The sequence below is a fragment of the Hemitrygon akajei genome, chromosome 19, assembly GCF_048418815.1.
Source record: "Hemitrygon akajei chromosome 19, sHemAka1.3, whole genome shotgun sequence".
NCBI lineage: Eukaryota > Metazoa > Chordata > Chondrichthyes > Myliobatiformes > Dasyatidae > Hemitrygon > Hemitrygon akajei.
The window spans coordinates 21,209,665-21,229,183 of record NC_133142.1 but is presented as its reverse complement, the minus strand read 5'-3'; the positions used below and the strand labels follow the sequence as shown (position 1 = coordinate 21,229,183).

Here is a 19,519-nt window from a genome sequence, read left to right as displayed (position 1 = left end):
GTTTGGTAAGATACCACATAAAAGATTACTACAGAAGAATGCTTGTAATTGCAAGTAATATATTAGTACACACAGAGCAGCAGTGAACAGAGAAGGTGAGTCAGGAAAATGGGTGATTTTTGGACTGGGAATCAGCTTCAGGTGATACGGGGGAAAAATAGGAAATAATAGAATTATTTAGCAGGTCAGGCTGCAATTGTGGGAAGTAAAACAGAGTTAGCATTTCAGGTCAAAGATCACAAATGTCCATGATCATGACCCTATAACAGAGTTAGCATTTCAGGTCAAAGATGACAGATGTCCATGATCATAGACTGCAGATGCAAAGCGGATCACAGATGTTCATGAACTTAGGCTGCAGATGCAATTCAATCGGATGGGCCAGATGGCCACTCTGTACTGTTCTTCAGTTTGAGTTATTGGATTGGTTAAGGGAGAGAAAGAGTTTAATCGCTTGAGTTTTTGTGGCAGGGTGGAGCTGAAATGACAGAAAAAACAGATTCAATTGCTTTTAATATATTGCCGAATAATTCTTTTTAATCCACCTATATGCAAAAAAAATCTAAAAATGAATGGATGTGATACAATATATAACATTGCTGTTTATTTAATCAATCAGCATTACATTTAGACATACTGATCACATCAATAGAGATAAAAAGATTAATTAGTGTATGGTAGCACAGGGTTAACATAGCACCACGTGAATCTTGCCTAAAACAATGTCATTACTTTGACAACTTAGATATGAAATGACAAGACATTTGGAAATATTTTAATTAGGAATGTGAACTGCATACACCATTTAATAATATTGTATTGGAAACATCTGAACAACTGTCAGAGTCTGTTACTTTGCTCACAAAGATGTCCGTGCGCAGAAAGTTCAACATTAGATTATGATTATATAAAAATTCACATTAATACCACAATTTTAACCACAAAAAGGAAATAGCCAACATTTGTTTGATTTGCAAATGGGAACATATTGTGAATTTATTCTGAGTCACCAATTTCTGTCAAGTGCAGATAAACATTTGGGCATTTTTGGCCATGAATTTGTAACTAACTTGACTTTGAATGCAAAGTTGATTTGAATTGCTGCAGCATCTGCAATATCAGGGAATGAATTATACTTAAGAATGCTTTTTATAATTTTGATGATTTTATGAGAAATTCATCCCCAGTTGGGAAAACTAAACACAACAGATAGCTGCAACAGCATGTTGTATCTTGACTGCTAAATCAATTGCAGTGTGTTCATGGAATCAATGAGGCTGACACTTTTGTACAGTGCTACCAACTGGCCATCAATTTTTTCACTTTTATTTGGGTGATTTACTTGCTGCTACCACACACACACACACACACACACACACACACACACACACACACACACACACACACACACACACACACACACACACACACACACACACACACACACACACACACACACACACACAGTCTTTTGAAGACACTGGCCTGCAGTTACACACTGACTTTGGTTCCTTGCGGAAATGGGACCCGCTGTCAGAGCATCATGACTGGCCGCTTTTCAAATCGCCAAGGATACGGCCTGGAAGACTAGCGTTCTTTCAGGGTGCCGGATTTTCGTGGCTGTGGAGGCAGGCGGATTTGAGATCGGTGACGCCGCCTGATGTGTCGTGGGAGTACACGGAAGATCAAAAGCAGCGAGCTGGCTGTGTGCCCAGAGACCCAAGTTCTTTGGGCACACAGCTCAGAAAAAGCGACGCAATGGACTTCTAACTCGATAGATCAGCAAGTTGTTTTGTTATGCCTCTCCTCTCGCTGTGAAACGGGGACACCTCATTTTCCCTTTTTAGGGGGAGAGAGAGCCTGAGGTATGTCGAACTACTGGGTGAACGAGTAGTCTTTGGGTACTGCAATTCTGTGTATTTATTGATGCTTTGCTGCAGGCTTGAGTGCTCGGTGGAGGGTGCAAATGCTTTTTTGCTGGTGGGGGAGAGGGCTCATTGCTTTGCTGCTACTTATGCGTGGGGTGGAGTTGGGGGTGCTTTGGGGTGCCAACATTTAACTGTTACTCATTCTTTGGGGATGTTTGCAAAGAAAAAAAAATTTCAGGATGTATATTGCATACATCCCTCTGACATAAAATGTACCTATTCTCTCTCTCTCTCTCTCTCTCTCTCTCTCTCTCTCTCTCTCTCTCTCTCTCTCTCTCTCTCACACACACTCTCACACTCACCACCCCCAGGGTGCCTAAGACTTTTGCACAATACTGTAGTGATTTTATGTGTTGCTGTGTCCTGCTGCCACAAAAAAAATATTCATGACATATGTGAGTGATGATAAACCTGATACTGATGTGGGTCTCTATTGTGGAGTAACAGTAGGAAGGGGACAGGGAGGAGAATCATGGTTGGGAAAAGGGGAAGGGTGAGCACTGGAGAGACCATCTGTAATGATCAATAAACCAATTGTTTTGAATCAAATGACTGTGCCTGGTGTCTTCGGGCTTGGTGTGTCTGCACCCACACCACCCTTCTCTGCCACCTGACCCACGCCCCTCACACAACACTCCACCCTCGTCATTTCCAACATCCTTTGTAAATCCCGCCAGATTTACAAACTCGTTATTCGGTCCATGTTGCCAAATACAGTACAGTGCAAAAGTCTTTGGTCTATATCTGGCTAAGACTTTTGCACAGTACTGTATAGGTTTATAAGCAGATCCAAGAACTTCAAGTTTTTTGAGCTCTTGCTTATAAATACAAAAGAGGTGGTGAAATTAATCTAATCTCCTTGATCGGAGACATGCACCTAAGATAGCTCAATTCAGTCAGCACCCATTTTGATTTGTACTTTATTTTTATGTGGCCAAGATTCCTTCCTGACTAAAGCTAGTCGATGCAAATTTGGATCTTATGATATCATTCAGACCCAGTGAAAAGTTTAAAAATGCAGGGCACTTGTATTTAACTGCACAGCTTTGAGCTGAGCAAAGCCACTTGGCCAACAAGCTAAAAGGAGGTCCCACCTATCTTTAAAATAGTCCTACTCAAAGTGATAACATGTATCCAGCCAATCACCTACCTGGCACAAGATCTGGGGCAACAGGTTCAGGAACAATTATTACTCTTGAACTATCAGGCTCCAGAACTAGGGTAGATTACTTCACTCACCTCAACACTGGACTGATTCCACAATCAGGAATTGGTCTGCAACTCCTGTTCTTAATATTATTTATTAATTTTTTTTGTATTGCACAACTCGTCTTCTTTTACAAATTAGTTGTTTGTCACACTTTGTGTGTAGTTTTATTTCATTGATTCTATTGTATTTCTTTGCATCTTCTGTGAATCTCCAGCAGAAAATGAATCTCAGGGTAGTGTAGAGTGATGTATGGTATATGAACTTTGATAATAAATCTACTTTAAACTTTGAACTTTAAATGGCACGAAATAGATGGATACAAATTACTTCCATACTTCATACTTTCAAAGTTTTACTTGCCAAAGGTGGTATTCTATTGTAAAAGCTTACCTCAGCATAACTTTCCGACACCAAAATAAATCCATTATTATCTATGAGGTAACAATTTATTATCTGCAAACATAAAATATTGAAATATTTGTAACATATTGTCAAAAAGAAGCAATTTTGCATTAAGGTATCATAATTTCACAATCTGAGATAAAGCTACAATTGATAATGAAATTATTATCAAAATAAAGTGAATTACTTTATACGTTATTAAACACTTATTCACCAAAACGTTTAGTCTAGTAATGGGACTGTGCCTGTAAAGATCCTGTTGCAGTGTGTGCTGCACAAGTCTAACAAACTGGTCTGCTGGCTTCATTAGGAAAGTTCCCCAAACCATATGTCTGTTAAGTGGGTGCGACATGATCTGATTTCTAGGCCCATATACTTTAAGTATAGGCTGGCGAGGCCAGCTAATGTGCTTACCTCATCATCACAGCTAATACTGCATTTTCCATCCAGTGAAGCACACTGTAACAGAAGATAACACCGTAAACACTCAGAATAAATAACAGCATGCCCCATAAGTTATCATTCAAGTATGTTTAAAAATTGCTCATCAGAAAGTTGGCAAGTTCCAGTTCAAACATGTCACTACTCATTTTAAAAGAGCAGGTTGAATGCAGAACTGGACTTAGAAGATACCTTCATGTTGCCAGGAGTGCTGGCACCAATGCCAAGACTGGCTTCATTCTCTTCACTAAACGGGCTGGGATTAATTGCCAGAGGCTGATAAGACTAAGCAGGTATAAGTGGTCCCAACTATTTGCAAGAGACTCCTACACCGGTACTTTGCAAGATTTTTATTTCAATACTAAACAGCAATATTTACCATTTTTTCCCCACATCAAATTAATTAATTGCTTGTGAAGAAACTTGAGCTGTCGCTGAGATACAAAGTACAACACAAAATGAACTTTCTCCGTCTTACAAAGAAACAAAATAAGTTTGCAGAATAAATAAGCATCTGTTTTCCATATTTTATCCTATGAAAAAATATTCACTGATAACATAAATCCCTATATAATTCTAGTAAGGTACAGGATACAATTTGCATGCAAAGCCTTTATTAACAGGGATATCCATATCACTATGCATAGTACCAAATTGAACCTATAGACTGGTTCAAGGCCAAGAAAATGGCTGGCCATGTTAACATGGAAACATTGCATTTTATTGCTGAAAAGTTTCTGTTCATTCAAATAATAAAGTAATTCAAATGACAAAAATAACTTTTATACAATGATAAAACACTCATTTTATGCATTCCTGCTGGTTTCCCACTTCCTTTCCTTTCTATGAACCAGAAAGCATCTAGTGGGTATCCAAAGAACTTTCAATCAAGTCTGTGAATACTTCAAATAAGTGTTTGATTTAGCCTTGACATGCACAGATGTTTACTTTGAACATGGATGGTCAGCAAAAACACATTTAGGAAGTTGGATTGATGCTGTGGCCAAATGTACAAATTCTGCCATTGCCTGAGATCAGTTTGAACTTTGAATCAAGTTCTTCTGCATTTTCTGCTGGATAAACTTAATAAGCCACAAGACTGAGTTGCATTAGGCAACCTATAAATTAGGCTGTTTGCCTATAGTGCTAATGCCTGCCTTCAGAGTGCAGATGAGGTACGTCATAATACTAATCAGTGTGCAATGTTGATCTGGCACTAGTGCTATCCAGCAACGTGCAACCCTATGCCTTCTTGTAACCTTGTACAGCTGAGCAAATACTAAGCAGCAGGCAAGATCCCCACCCATTACAGTTTAAAGGGATCATAAACAGGCTGTAGGTTACATGCTGCTTTATTTCTTCTGCTATTACAATCCTATAAAGACTTGGGCCTTTCCAGAATCAAAGGGAAGACAAGAACAAGGGTATGATTCAAAAGGAGGGGTGTGTCAGTGTTGGACCAACTTCAGGTTCCTGTGGAAAGCAGTCTTTCCCAGACATGGTTGCATTAGTGTTGTTAGCCTTCACAGACAAAAAGAGGGATGAACAGAGGATCATTTGGACAACCATAATAGCTATGTCAGGTTGCTGTCTATTGATTACAGCTCAGCGTCCATTGCCGTCATCCCCTCAGTATCAATTAGCAAGCTTCAAAACCTGGGCCTCTGTAAATGCCTCTGCAGCTGGATCATTGACTTCTTCATTGGAAGACCACACTGACTGTGGATAAGAAATAACATCTCCTTTTCACTGACAGTCAAAATGGGTGAACCTCAAGGATGCAATGCTGAGCCCACTGGTTTACTCTCTCTACATTGATGACTCCATGGCTAGGCACAACTTAAACACCATCGATAAATTTGCAGATGACACCAGTATTGTTGGTAAAATCTCAGAAGACACCAAGAAGGCACACGGGAATGAAATAAATTGGCTGATTGAGTGGTGTTGCAACAACTTTGCACTCAATGTCTGCCAGATCAAGGAATTGATCGTGGACTTTAAGAAGGGGATATAGCGATCTTCATTGAGGAGTCAGCATTGGAAAGAGTAAGCAGCTTCAAGTTCCTGGGTGTCAACATCTCAGAAGATCTATCTTGGACACAACATACCGAACCAAGTATGAAGAAGACATGCCGGTGGCTATATTTCATTGGGAGTCTAAGGAGATTTGTTATGTCACCTAGGAGTCTAGCAAATTTCTACAGATGTATCGTAGAGCATCTGACCAGCTGCACCACCATCTTGCATGGAAGGCACAAGTGCACAGGACTGGAAAACACTGAGGAGGGTTGTAGACTCAGCTAGCTTCATCATGTACACTAAACCTCCTCAACATCAAGGACATCTTCAAAATGCAATGCTTCGCGAAGACAGCATCCATCATGAAGGAACCTGACCACACAGGACACACCTTCTCATTATTACCAGCAGGGTAGAGAAGCCTAAAAAAAGCACACCCAAATTTCAGGAACAGCTTCTTCCCCTCTATCAGATTTCTCCACTGATCATGAACACTACCCCGTTTTTGTTGTGCTGGAACTCCTGTTGTTTGTGATATATATTAACAACTTGTATTTAACTGTTGGAAAAATGACTAGTAATTTTGCAAATGACATTAAAGTTAATGGCATTGTAGACAGCAAGGAAGGTTGAGTAAGTTTACAGCAGCACTTGGATCAGATAGAAAGTTGGGTGGTCTGTTGGCAGATGGAATTTAATCCTGACATGTATGTGGCGATACAATCTGGGAAGTCAAATGGCACAGGAACAACGTGCTTTTGTTGAAGGTGCAGAGGAGATTCACTAGGATGTTTCCAGGATCATCAGACTTTAGTTCTGGGGAAATATTGAATAGACTGGGCTTGATTTCCCTGAGGCAAAGGAGGCTTAGGGGTGACCTGAGGTATTTAAAATTATAAGTGGCATGGGTATAGTCTTACCCAGGCAATGGATGGAACAAGATGAAAGAGATGATGGGTAGATGAAGCCAACTGAGGTAGAGGGAGGGATAAAGTCAGAAGGCGGTGGATGTGGGTAGAGACAGATAAAGAGAGAGAAAAACATGAGAATGAGAAGAGGGTGGAGGTAGAGACAGAGATTGGAAGGTGATGTGGAAACAGATTTTGGAATCTGTTAAGGAAAGTGATGCGTCGAGCCAGATAAGGCAAGGGTGATGGGCAGATGGAACTACCTGGGGACTAGATAGGAGACCATAAAGTGTAGTGTTTGGGTGATAGGTAGATGGAACCAGCTGGAAGTATACTTCTCACTGACCTGTTGAACAATACAAAGTTTGGATAAATTTGCAATTCTCTGAATGCTACTGTCAAATATAACTATTTAAAATTCTAATGTTGAGTTTCCACAAATTTCCATGTCAAATTCCTATCGGATTTCAGTTTCTAAACTGAACATAATGTTATACAATAGTTTTGGTTTAGGCGTATCTTGTATGCCTTACACTTATTGTATCATAAAGTGCTGAGCTCTACTTTAATTTGGCAGTTTATTTTAGGCTTTGCTCTGCTTCTGGTGGACATAATCCTGAATACCTTTGGATTTCACACTTAAAATTATGATTTTTACACTTGTGTTTCCTTCCTTTAAAGGAAATAGCGTGTATCATTTGAAAGCTTCTTATTACCTTCACTGTACACATGTCAGCAAAAAAAGGAGTCCTTGAAAATATCAAAAGCTGCTCTAGTTGAGTTTAAAATTGCTGGAAATTTATTTTTTAGCTGAAGCAGCTATTGATCTTATCGAAGCTACAGTAGAGTTATGGTAGGAGTGTAATCCATAATTACTTGTTACTGAAGCAGCCAATCATTGTAGACTTTCCTGAAATGAAATGCAATTGATTTTGGTACAAACTGATTAATTCTTGCAGGCAACACAGAGAAAAACATAAGTCATCAAAAACAGAAGTTTGAGCAACTGAAAATTGCCTTTCTAGTTTTTGAGAAGCTGATCAATAATTTGGATACTTAATACAAGTTTTTAAAGTTTCTATATATGGAAAGAAGGCTTGACAACGGCATATTTCCTTAGTTGATAATAAAATAGCTGCCTCTGCTAATGCACCACAATAAGGTACTTCACAATAATTAGTTTGTACCTTATTCAGTAAATCATGCGGCTCTTAACTCCCAAATGATCCAGGAGTGACACAGTTAATATGAGGAGTGTGTGATAGCTGTGGGCCTGTACTCACTGGAGTTTAGAAGAATGAGCAGTTATCTCATTGAAATCTATCGAACATTGAAAGGTTGAGATAGAGTGAAAATGGAAGGATGTTTCACATTGTGGGGGAATCTAGGACCAGAGGGCTCAGCCTCAAAATAGAAGAATGTCCCTTTTGAACAGAGATGAAGAGGAATTTCTTTAGCCAGAGGAGGTGGAATTCATTGCCATAGACGGCTGTGGAAGCCTAGTCATTGAGTATATTTTAAACAGAGGTTGTTAGGCTCTTGATTTGTAATGGCGTCAAAGGTTATGGGGAGAAGGCAGGAGAATGGGATTGAGAAGGATAATAAATCAGCCATGGTGGAATAGCAGAGAAAACTTGATGGGCCAGATGGGCTAATTCTGCTCCTAACAATACACTCCAAATTCTGGAAATCCAGCAGGCCGGGCAACATCTACGGAAAAGAGTAAATGGTCACTGTTTCAGGCCAAGCCTTTAATCAGCACTGGAGAAAAAAGATGAGAAGTAAGAGTAAGAAGGTGGGGGGGGGGGGGAGGGAGGAAGTAGGGGATAGGTGAAACCATGAGAAGGGGAAGGGTGAAGTAGAGGTGGAAAGTCGATTGGTTGGCTGAAGAAGGGGAAATCTGATAGAAGCGGATGGAAGGCCATGGAAGAAAGGGAAGAGTGAGGAACAACAGTGGGAGGTGATGGGCAAGTGAAGAGATAAGGTGAGAGAGGGAACTGGGAATGGGGACTGGTGAAGGAGAGGGGGGCCCATTACTGGAAGTTCGAGAAATCAATGTTCATGCCATCAGATTGGAAGCTACCCAGACGGAATATAGGTGTGGCCCCATTGCAACAGTAGAGGTGGCCATGTACTGACATGTCGACATGGAAATGGGAAGTCGGTTTAAAATGGGTGTCCACTGGGAGATTCCGTTTTTTTCTGGTGGATGGAGTGTAGATGCTTGGCAAAGAGGTCTCTCAATCTACGTCGGGTCTCACAGATATACAGGAAGTCACACCAGGAGCACTGGACACAGTATATGACCCCAACAGACTTACAGGTGAAGTGCGGCCTCATCTGGAAGGACTGTTTGAGGCCCTGAATAGCAGTGAGGGAGAAGGTGTAGGGGCAGGTGTAGCACTTGTTCCGCTTGCAAGGAGAAGTGCCAGTAAGGAGCCCAGTGGGGAGGGACAAATGGCCAAAGGAGCGATCCTTGCAGAAAGCAGAAAGTGGGAGAGGGGGAAGAAGGGAAAGATGTGCTTGGTAGTGGGACTCTGTTGGAGATGTCGGATGTTATGGAGAATTATGTGCTGGATATGAAGGCTGGTGGGGTGGTAGGTGAGGACAAGAGGATCCCTATCCTTGGTGAGGTGGCAGGAGGATGGGGTAAGGGCAGATGTGCGCGAAGTGGAAGAGATGGTGAGGATAGCATTGCTGGTGGAGGAAGGAAAGCTCCTTTCTTTGAAGAAGGAGGACATTTCCTTGGTTCTGAAATGAAAAGCCTCATCCTGAGAGCAGATGCAGCAGAGGAATTGAGAGAAGGTGATGGCAGTTTTACAAGTAACAGGATGGGAAAAGGTATAGTCCAGGTAGCTGTGAGAGCCAGTGGGTTTATAAAAGATAGCAGTAAATAAGCTGTTTCCAGATATAAAGACAGAGAGATCGAGAAAGGGGAGGGTGGTGTCAGAAATGGACCAGGTAAATTTGAGGGAAGGGCAGAAGTTGGAGGCAAATTTGATGATGTTGATAAATTCTACATGGGTGCAGGAAGCAGCACCAATGCAGTCGGTGGAAAAGTTGGGGAGTGAACCCAGTGTAGGCTAGGAACATAGACTGTTCCACAAAGCCGACAAAATGGCAGGCACACCCATGTGAGTGCCCATGGCTACACCTTTTGTTTGGAGGAAGTGGGAGGAGCCAAAGGAGAAATTATTGAAGGTGAGGACCAGTTCCAAATTCTGCTCCTATTATTCTTATGGTTTTATGGTCTTCTTCTGTTCTGAGATTCAAAAAAATTGATTATTTCTTTAAAAGGGGACTGATGCATTCTTTACAAAAAAATGACACAAACTTATTTTATTGTGCAACATGTGACGTATTTCAGAAGATTAGCTTGAAGTTGAACAGATTGATTTTAGGGGATTTCAGTACCCAGAATTTATTCAAAGTTGTCTTTGATATTACAGTCACAAATGATTTTAACTGATGTGATCTGACAACATTATAAGGATAAAAGTGTCATTTTTAACACAGTTAGAATATTAAAGCAAACAGCTCACCTGACGGCTTGCGGTCCAGAACTTCTTTTGGAAAAACTCCAACTTCATTTGAATACCCACAGCTGGCAAAGAACAGAACAAAATTTTTCAGATATCCTTAACAATCACTTCTATTAATATAGTTTAGGAATCTAGTATGTTCAACTTTGAAAAGATTGCTTGGGACAAAACTGGTTGGGAGTGAATGCATCAAGTATTTTACTGATATATCTTGACTATTTTTCATTGCAGCAAAAATGTGATCATTTCCATGGCCTGCTTCATGATACTGAGGCCCATATTGAGTATATTCATAGGATTTTAGAATTAGATTCCAATTTGGTGCCCTATTGCAATCTGTACTGCATCTTAACAGGATTTACAGGTATGTTATCCGGAAGCAAGACCTGTCCATGGATTGCAACAGATGTTCACACTCCTTCCAACTTTCCAATAAACAATAAATAAACACAAGGGATTCTGCAGATGCTGGAAATCCAGAGCAACACACACAAAATGCTAGAGGAACTCAGCAGGTCAGACAGTATCTATGGAGAGGAATAAACAGTTGACGTTTCCAGCCAAGACCCTTCATCAGGCTGTTACTAAGTATGTCCTTAGGTTTTTACAATTAGATTCCAGTTGGGTGTCCTGATGAATTCTGTATTGGGTACTGACCTATATTGTATCTTAACAAGATAATCCCAATAAACAAGATGTCAGAGATTTGGGGGCTTTCATTTGAATGGTATCCTGGATCCTCTTTAGAGCCAAAGATATTTTTTGTAGTTTCTACGAAGACATTTACCAACAATTTTTTTTTGAGACACAAGTATAGGAGCCTTCTTTCAAAACTAAATGAAGATTACCATTCACATCCTTGCCATCAGAGCAAGTTAAAATGATTAATTTCCAGTCTTTGCAGTGAGTCTCCACACTGATCAGTCTTCAGGCCTTTGTTCTGCTAAACTGATGGTCAATATTCCAGTCATAAATATAGACTCCTATCTGTTCTCTATATTTCTGAACATATGAGGGGTGATTGATAAGTTTGTGGCCTATGGTAGAAGGAGTCAATTTTAGAAAACCTAGCCCATTTATTTTTCAACATAGTCCCCTCCTACATGTACACACTTAGTCCAGTGGTCGTGGAGCATACAGATCCCTTCTTTGTAGAAGTGGTCCACAGCAGGGGTGATTGATAAGTTTAACCCTAAGGTGGAAGATGAGTTATTAACTTCAAACTTTCTGCATTATCACTCAAAGAGTTGAACTGCATGTGCATGTAACGAGAGCGTCTTAGACCTCCAGGTGGTCCACAGCAGTGGTGATTAATAAGTTTGTGGCCTAAGGTAGGAGGAGATGAGTTATACAGTTCTTGTCACATGCACGTGCAGTTCAACTCTTTGAGCGAAAATGCAGGAAGTTTGAAGTTTCTCCTCATCTCCTTCTACTTTAGGCCACAAACTTATCGATCACCCCTGCTGTGGACCACTTCTGGAGGTCCAAGACGCTGACTTCTACAAAGAAGGGATCCGTAGGCTCCACGGCCACTGGACTAAGTGTGTAAATGTAGGAAAAATAAATCTGCTAGGTTTTCTAAAATCGACTTCTTCTACCTTAGGCCACAAACCCTTGCTGTGGACCACTTCTGGAGGTCCAAGACGCTGACTTCTACAAAGAAGGGATCCGTAGGCTCCACGGCCACTGGACTAAGTGTGTAAATGTAGGAAAAATAAATCTGCTAGGTTTTCTAAAATCGACTTCTTCTACCTTAGGCCACAAACTTATCAATCATCCCCCCCATAGAGTTTTTAGAAGCATGCAATATTTTAGGACATATTCTTTAAACAAGCTTCTCAAAGACTTCCTAAATTTTGAAGAAAGTGGAAAGATCTAACATAATTTTTGGGAATACAGTATTTTGAAGGTTATGTGAAAAAGAATTGGGGCTTCTTCATCTTTTCAAATATTCCTTTTCCTCCTAATAAAATCAATTCATACTGAAGTTTTCAGATCATGTCCAAGTATATGATCAAAGATTGTCAGATGATCTATATTAATTGCAAATCTCACAAGGAGAGGATGCAAATTAGCAAGAGCCAATACAATATCAATATCATTATCAGGTTGTCCAGGTACTGCTGCCAAGATGTTTTGAGCAAATACTTATAAATAAACTTCCAAACCTCTTGTCATCTCCCTTATGGAAATGTTGAACTAATTGCAAAGTTGCTCTAACAACCCCTGCCCAATCCTGATGTAAATTCATTGTAAAAAAAATCACCCACCCATTGCTATCTATATAATGGAAGTGTACAACAATCATTGAAGTATAAGGTCAAGAGTTTGGGAATTATTTTATATATTTTGTAACAGTAGAAAATCTATATGATGGCAAAACCTGTCACAGAATTCCTGTCAATCCTCATCTTTTATAAACTTCATGCTCAATTCGAAATGAAAGTTGTTTTGTAAGCTTGTCACAACATGATTGCATGCTTCTGTCAGTAGGATAACTAGAGATTTTTAAAATCGATTTACATACATAGTCTATATTGGTTCCATTATATATGTGACAATACATATTTATATTTCATTATAAATGTGACAATATGAATTCACATGCAAGTGCAGAATAAGGATAAACTGAATCAATCTAACACCTTGACAAAACTAGACCATCTGGCACCCACCCTCAATTCTACCTAACTGGAATGCCCATGTGATTGATTGATAGATAGAAAAAAGTTCTAAAGATGTATTACCCTTGGATGACATGTTAGATCTTCCAATTACTTCAAACCCACCAAGATGTTTCCAACCCTGGTGTGCACTTCCTCTAGTGTAATACATTTCAAAAATTCAGATCTTTTGTTTTTGGTTTTTCACCCAAGGATGAAGCCAGGATAAAAACAAAACAAAATTTTATTTCATGCCTCTCACAGAGGTGAACTTACTGTAAATTAAGAAAACTTCTTAGTTTACAAATTACTATCAGCAGTGATAATGTATGATATTTAACTTGAGATTTCCTTGTACAATGTTTAAGTGGTGGTATTTATTTATGTGGGTTAATATCAAATTAAAATAAGATATAATCTATTGGCAATGTTTGCAGTTTTTGTTTTTAAGAGGTCATAGTTCTCTGCTTAATACAAATGCCAAAACCACATTAATGTTATAAGGGCCTTCAATGAAAGGATTTTTTGTTTGAATGCCTTTGATTATATCCATGCTGTGGAATTGGAATGTCAACCACTCCTTGGGTACATGGACATGTAACAAGATCCAACACCACTCTCCAAAATACTGGTAACAGCTTCTATTAGCACCATTCAATCAGCACCAGTACAGTTCCAAAGCTTGTGCTTTTACAAGCTTTTCATTTCCTCAGTGCATCTTATGGAATGGAGTCTGGTGAGTTCAGAAAGAACGTATTAGCTGACCATGGCATTTGACACATTGTGCTTCCATCCCCCTGGGCCAAAATTAGACAGGACAAAGGTAACACAAAGGTAAGGCTACATATCTAGAGTGACAGAAGGAAGATGTATGGTGTTGTTTGTAAAAAGAATATAGTCAAAATGAATAACATGAAACAAAGTTCAATTGCATCAGGCTGCATTTGAAATTAATTTCAGTAAAGTAATTTTTACAGCTGCAATTATTTTTTATTTATTTAGTTATACAGTTTATAGTAGGTCTTTCCAGTCCTTCAGGCCACGCTGCCCCTGCAACTCCTCAACCGCAATTAACCCTAGTCCAATCATGGGACAATTTATGATGCCAATTAACCTACCTGGCACATCTTTGGACAGTGGGAGGAAACTGTTGGGAACACCCACGCATCCCATGGAGAGAATGGACAGAGACTCCTTACAGAATGGCACTGGAGCTGAACTCCAGCAACACCCTGAGCTGTAATAGGGTCACGCTAACCACTACGCTATCGTGGAATTATTTGTATAAAATTGTTTATCACCAATCCATATAAAGTAACCTTGTAATAGCCAAATATGACTTTACTTGAGCAATAAATATTGGACAGGATGCCTCCTCAAGCCTTGCACGATACTCCAATAGAAAATCCCATGGAATCTTCCACATACATTTGAGGTGGAAACTCATTTAAGAGGTGAGTTCTCTCACAGTGATCAATATTCTCCAATATTTCTTCTGTGCTGTTTGTCCTCGATTATATGCTCAAGCGATTGCATTGCAGCTCAATCCTGTGGCCCTGGGTTGGAAGTAGAATTCACTATCATACTCCAGCATGGACTGAAAATAACAATCATGCACCGGCCCATCTGAACTTTATTCACTGTAAACAATTATATCTGAGGAATGAAGTTTGTAACAACATACTGGGAGCTTCCATTCTATGAGAACTTATAAACAGAGTTCTTACATCATAATTTGCTTTATTGTTGGCTTTTTGTTTTATATTTGTATTCATTTGAAAACTCTAAATAAAAAAATAAATTTCCTATTCATTATCAAAATCACATAATTCAAAATTTGTTCCAATCAATTACAGAACAGTATATTAAAATGTTACTGCAGAACTAAAATTGTGATATTTATAGATGGTCTAACATCATCAATCAATAATATCTGTAAGACTTGGATTAGAGGCGCATGTCATCAAGGAGTAAAATAGAGGAAAATAATGTTGAGCTACGCCCTCCAAACATTTTCATTATCGAAGATGCTTGCTTTCTATCTCATTGGGAATACAGGGGGATCTGTATAAAAAGGGACTATACAACCAGCCACCTTGCCAACCAAGTGAGGAAGGTGAAAGGCCTTAGACAAAAATATTATGCACCAAGAGGTTTCACCAGGGAATCCCATTAACTACATCCTAAAGTGTTCTAATTACAATGAGTAATTAGCTCTGATTTGTCCTGAGTGCTATTCAATTTAGTGTTAAAAATCCATTTCAAATGTTGATATGCCTCTAAATACACCCAAAGGATTACAAAGAATCTAACACACAATTTCACTGGCAATATGTTTACATTAATCTGAATAAATGGCGTTGTTGTAAAATTCATACAGTCACGTGCAAGTTGTTTTCATGCTTATACAATCTGCAGTGTTTGCTGACAGACAAATATTTCTAGCATTGAAATCATGGATGGTTTATCCATGTGCAAGATTCTACTTATAGCAAGAACATGAGATGAGCAGCTGCAAGCCAGACAAGGCAAGTGATACACAAGAAACCTGGAGCTGTGCCTGCTGTAAACAGCGATGCAGCTTTCATGGCAGTTGGAAAAGAAGAACAAAGAGCTGAGTAAATACCCTGACATCAGAAAGCAGGACACTGAAACTCAAACATAAAATTTGCTTATTAAAAACATATATTGGAAACATAACTGAAGAGATGTCTGAATTTATGTTATGCAGTTCACAAAATCTTAGAAATGTGACTTTACAATATTAATTCTGTAATGATACTTAGATATTCAAAAACATAAACAACTAAACACAAGAAGGGTTTAATCAAACAGTTCTGTGTCTTATTTCTGAATGAGGCGACGTGTAACCAGAAGGAGCTGATGCGACTGGGAATGGACCCAGCACCATTAATCTCTTTGTTCCTTCAGAAAGGATAGATTGGCAGTCATTGGCAAGCACTCTGCAGTCCAGAAAATACACGTTATATAATATCACAGGCGAGATTCTGTCACTAGTAATTTTTGAAATGGTGATTATTTAATTGCATTTTTTTTAGCGAATGCTGAGCTCTATTATAAAATACTAGTGTCCTTGTAAGTACACTTAAGGAAACTAAAAAACTGAGGGAAATGCCTAATACAAGGGGGCACAATTTTAAGATGATTGGAGGATGTCAGAAGTAAGTTTGTTACACAGAGTTATACATGAGATGACAGGCCAGGGCTGGTGGTAGAGGCAGATACATCAGGGCCATTTAAGAAACTCTTAGACAAGTACATGGATAAAGGGAAAATGGAAGGCTATGTAGGAGGAAAGAGTTAGATTGATCATAAAGTAGGTTAAAAAGTCGGTACAATATTGTGGGCCAAAGGACCTGTACTGTGCTGAAATGTTCTATGTCCTATGTTATATCACACAGCTTCATAGGTAATAATACTGTTAAAGAAATGTACAAAAGGAATCATTGTCCTAGGCTGAGAGGCTAATCAGAAGATCACTCTCACAAGGAAGGTATCTTATGTTTGGGAAATGACTATCCGGCTTCTGGGATAGTGCTACAAGTGACCACTCTGGTAGATTGTCCTCAATAAGGAGTTATACCATCACTAATGTTGGCTAGTCAGAACCAGGCATATAGATTTATTGGAGTAATTTGTAAGAAATACTCAGTGTGAACCAAAAGAAATGAAATAGATAATGCAGGAAATAATCTGCAGGTCAGGCAGCATCTATATAGAGAGAACAAGAGTTAATATTTCAGGTTGATCCCCTTTCAGTGATACCAAAACATTTATTGTGCTCCTCACTCCCCAGGTAGTGCTGAACCTTGCTGAGCATCTCTTGAAAGTTCAAGAGCAAACATGAGGAAATCTGCAGATGCTGGAAATTCAAACAACACACACAAAATGCTGGTGGAACACAGCAGGCCAGGCAGCATCTATAAGGAGAAGCACTGTCGACGTTTCGGGCCGAGACCCTTCATCAGGACTAACTGAAAGGAAAGATAGTAAGAGATTTGAAAGTAGTAGGGGAGGGGGAAATGCAAAATGATAGGAGAAGACCAGAGGGGGTGGAATGAAGCTAAGAGCTGGAAAGGTGATTGGCGAAAGCGATACAGAGCTGGAGAAGGGAAAGGATCATGGGACAGCAGGCCTCGGGAGAAAGAAGGGGGGGGGGGAAGCACCAGAGGGAGATGGAGAACAGGCAAACAACTAAATATGTCAGGGATGGGGTAAGAAGGGGAGGAGAGGCATTAACAGAAGTTAGAGAAGTCAATGTTCATGCCATCAGGTTGGAGGCTACCCAGCCAGTATATAAGGTGCTGTTCCTCCAACCTGAGTTTGGATTCATTTTGACAGTAGAGGAGGCCATGGATAGACATATCAGAATGGGAATGGGACGTGGAATTAAAATGTGTGGCCACTGGGAGATCCTGCCTTCTCTGGCGGACTGAGCCTATGTGTTCAGTGAAACGGTCTTCCAGTCTGCGTCGGGTCTCACCAATATATAAAAGGCCACACCGGGAGCACCGGACGCAGTATACCACACCAGCCGACTCACAGGTGAAGTGTCGCCTCACCTGGAAGGACTGTCTGGGGCCCTGAATGGTGGTGAGGGAGGAAATGTAAGGGCAGGTGTAGCACTTGCTCCGCTTACAAGGTTAAGTGCCAGGAGGGAGATCGGTGGGAAGACCGTTCCGCTGAACACCTACGCTCTGTCTGACAGAGAAAGCAGAATCTCCCAGTGGCCACACATTTTAATTCCACGTCCCATTCCCATTCTGATATGTCTATCCATGGCCTCCTCTACTGTCAAAATGAATCCAAACTCAGGTTGGAGGAACAACACCTTATATACTGGCCGGGTAGCCTCCAACCTAATGGCATGAACATTGACTTCTCTAACTTCCATTAATGCCCCTCTTCCCCTTCTTACCCCATCCCTGACATATTTAGTTGTTTACCTGTGCTCCATCTCCCTCTGGTGCTTCCCCCCCCCCTTCTTTCTCCCGAGGCCTGCCGTCCCATGATCCTTTCCCTTCTCCAGCTCTGTATTGCTTTCGCCAATCACCTTTCCAGCTCTTAGCTTCATCCCACCCCCTCCGGTCTTCTCCTATCATTTCACATTTCCCCCTCCCCCCATTACTTTCAAATCTCTTACTATCTTTCCTTTCAGTTAGTCCTGACGAAGGGTCTCGGCCCGAAACGTCGACAGTGCTTCTCCCTATCGATGCTGCCTGGCCTGCTGTGTTCCACCAGCATTTTGTGTGTGTCTTGCACTTTCAGTTTTATTTCTAATTTGCAAAGCTCACGGTATTTTGCAAGAGGAATAAATAATCAACTCCTTCATGTCCCTGTTGAAATGCAATGACCAATTAAATATGCTTTTTTTTCTTTTTTCCCCAATTGAAAATAAGTTCAATCTCCCTTTTTAAAAATAAAGTTATAGTTATAAAAAAAAGAAAGATTTGCAATTGCAAATTTCTGCACTACAGCCCTCCACACAGCTTTAGAGCAATGACCTAATTCAGAACCCACTGAATCACGTGCTTTAGGGTGCAGAACACACCAAACAAGGCAGACTTGAAGGGCCAAATGGTCTGAATCCGCTCCTATGTTCTAAGTCTTACAGTCAAACACAAATGGGATGTATAGGAGTGGTAAGAAATATTGGGGTAATATTTCTTAAAAATTTAACTTGAGCATCTCCAACTCTGACTATACATCCCACTGCCTCAGTAAACCAGCCAGCATAATCAACAACTCCACCCACACCAGACATTGTATCTTCTCCCTTCTCTCATTGGAAGAAGATACAAAAGCCTGTAATTCCCTCTACACCACTGTAACACTGATACGTTGGATTTTAGCATCTCCTTCTCAAATTGCAGGGAAAATTCTATCACATTATGATCACCCTTTCCTAAGGATTCCTTTACCTTAAGCTCCCTAATCAAATCTGTTTCATTACTCAACACCCAATCCAGAATAGCCTTTCTCCTATTGGGCTCAGCCACAAGCTGGTCTAAAAATCTATCTCAGAATCAGAGTCAGGTTCCATATCACTGGTATATATCATGAAACTTATTGCTATGCAGTAGCAATATATTGCAATAGCAGTGGGGTTGAGAGGGAAAGTGAATCACCCAGGATGAAGTGGTGAAGCATACTTGATGGGCCGACTGTGTTAATTCTGCTCCTAGATCTTATGGTCTTATTGTTTTATGGAGCTACTCCATAGAAAACCTGCAATGCTTGCGATGTGGAAGATCTTCTAAATAAGAGAAGCTGTTGCCATCTCCTGACTCATTGCTACACAAATTAACAGACTTACTTTTGGGCAGGAACTCAAGTAAATGGCAGGAAATCACAAGTTCATCATTCCAGACATTCTCACTTC

At 40.1% G+C, this 19,519-nt stretch overlaps 1 protein-coding gene across 5 annotated transcripts in view; it reads right to left on the bottom strand.

Annotated features, from left to right (window-relative positions):
- The window catches only part of cacna2d3a (calcium channel, voltage-dependent, alpha 2/delta subunit 3a), a 782,368-nt gene that overhangs the window by 120,101 nt on the left and 642,748 nt on the right, over nucleotides 1-19,519 (bottom strand). For all 5 annotated transcript variants that reach the window (XM_073072214.1, XM_073072211.1, XM_073072212.1 and 2 more), the window contains 3 exons: nucleotides 10,454-10,515; nucleotides 3,955-3,999; nucleotides 3,529-3,591 (listed from right to left, as the gene is read on the bottom strand). In XM_073072214.1, coding sequence (XP_072928315.1) covers nucleotides 3,529-3,591; nucleotides 3,955-3,999; nucleotides 10,454-10,515 — 170 coding nt within the window. The remainder of the gene's footprint in view (nucleotides 1-3,528; nucleotides 3,592-3,954; nucleotides 4,000-10,453; nucleotides 10,516-19,519) is intronic.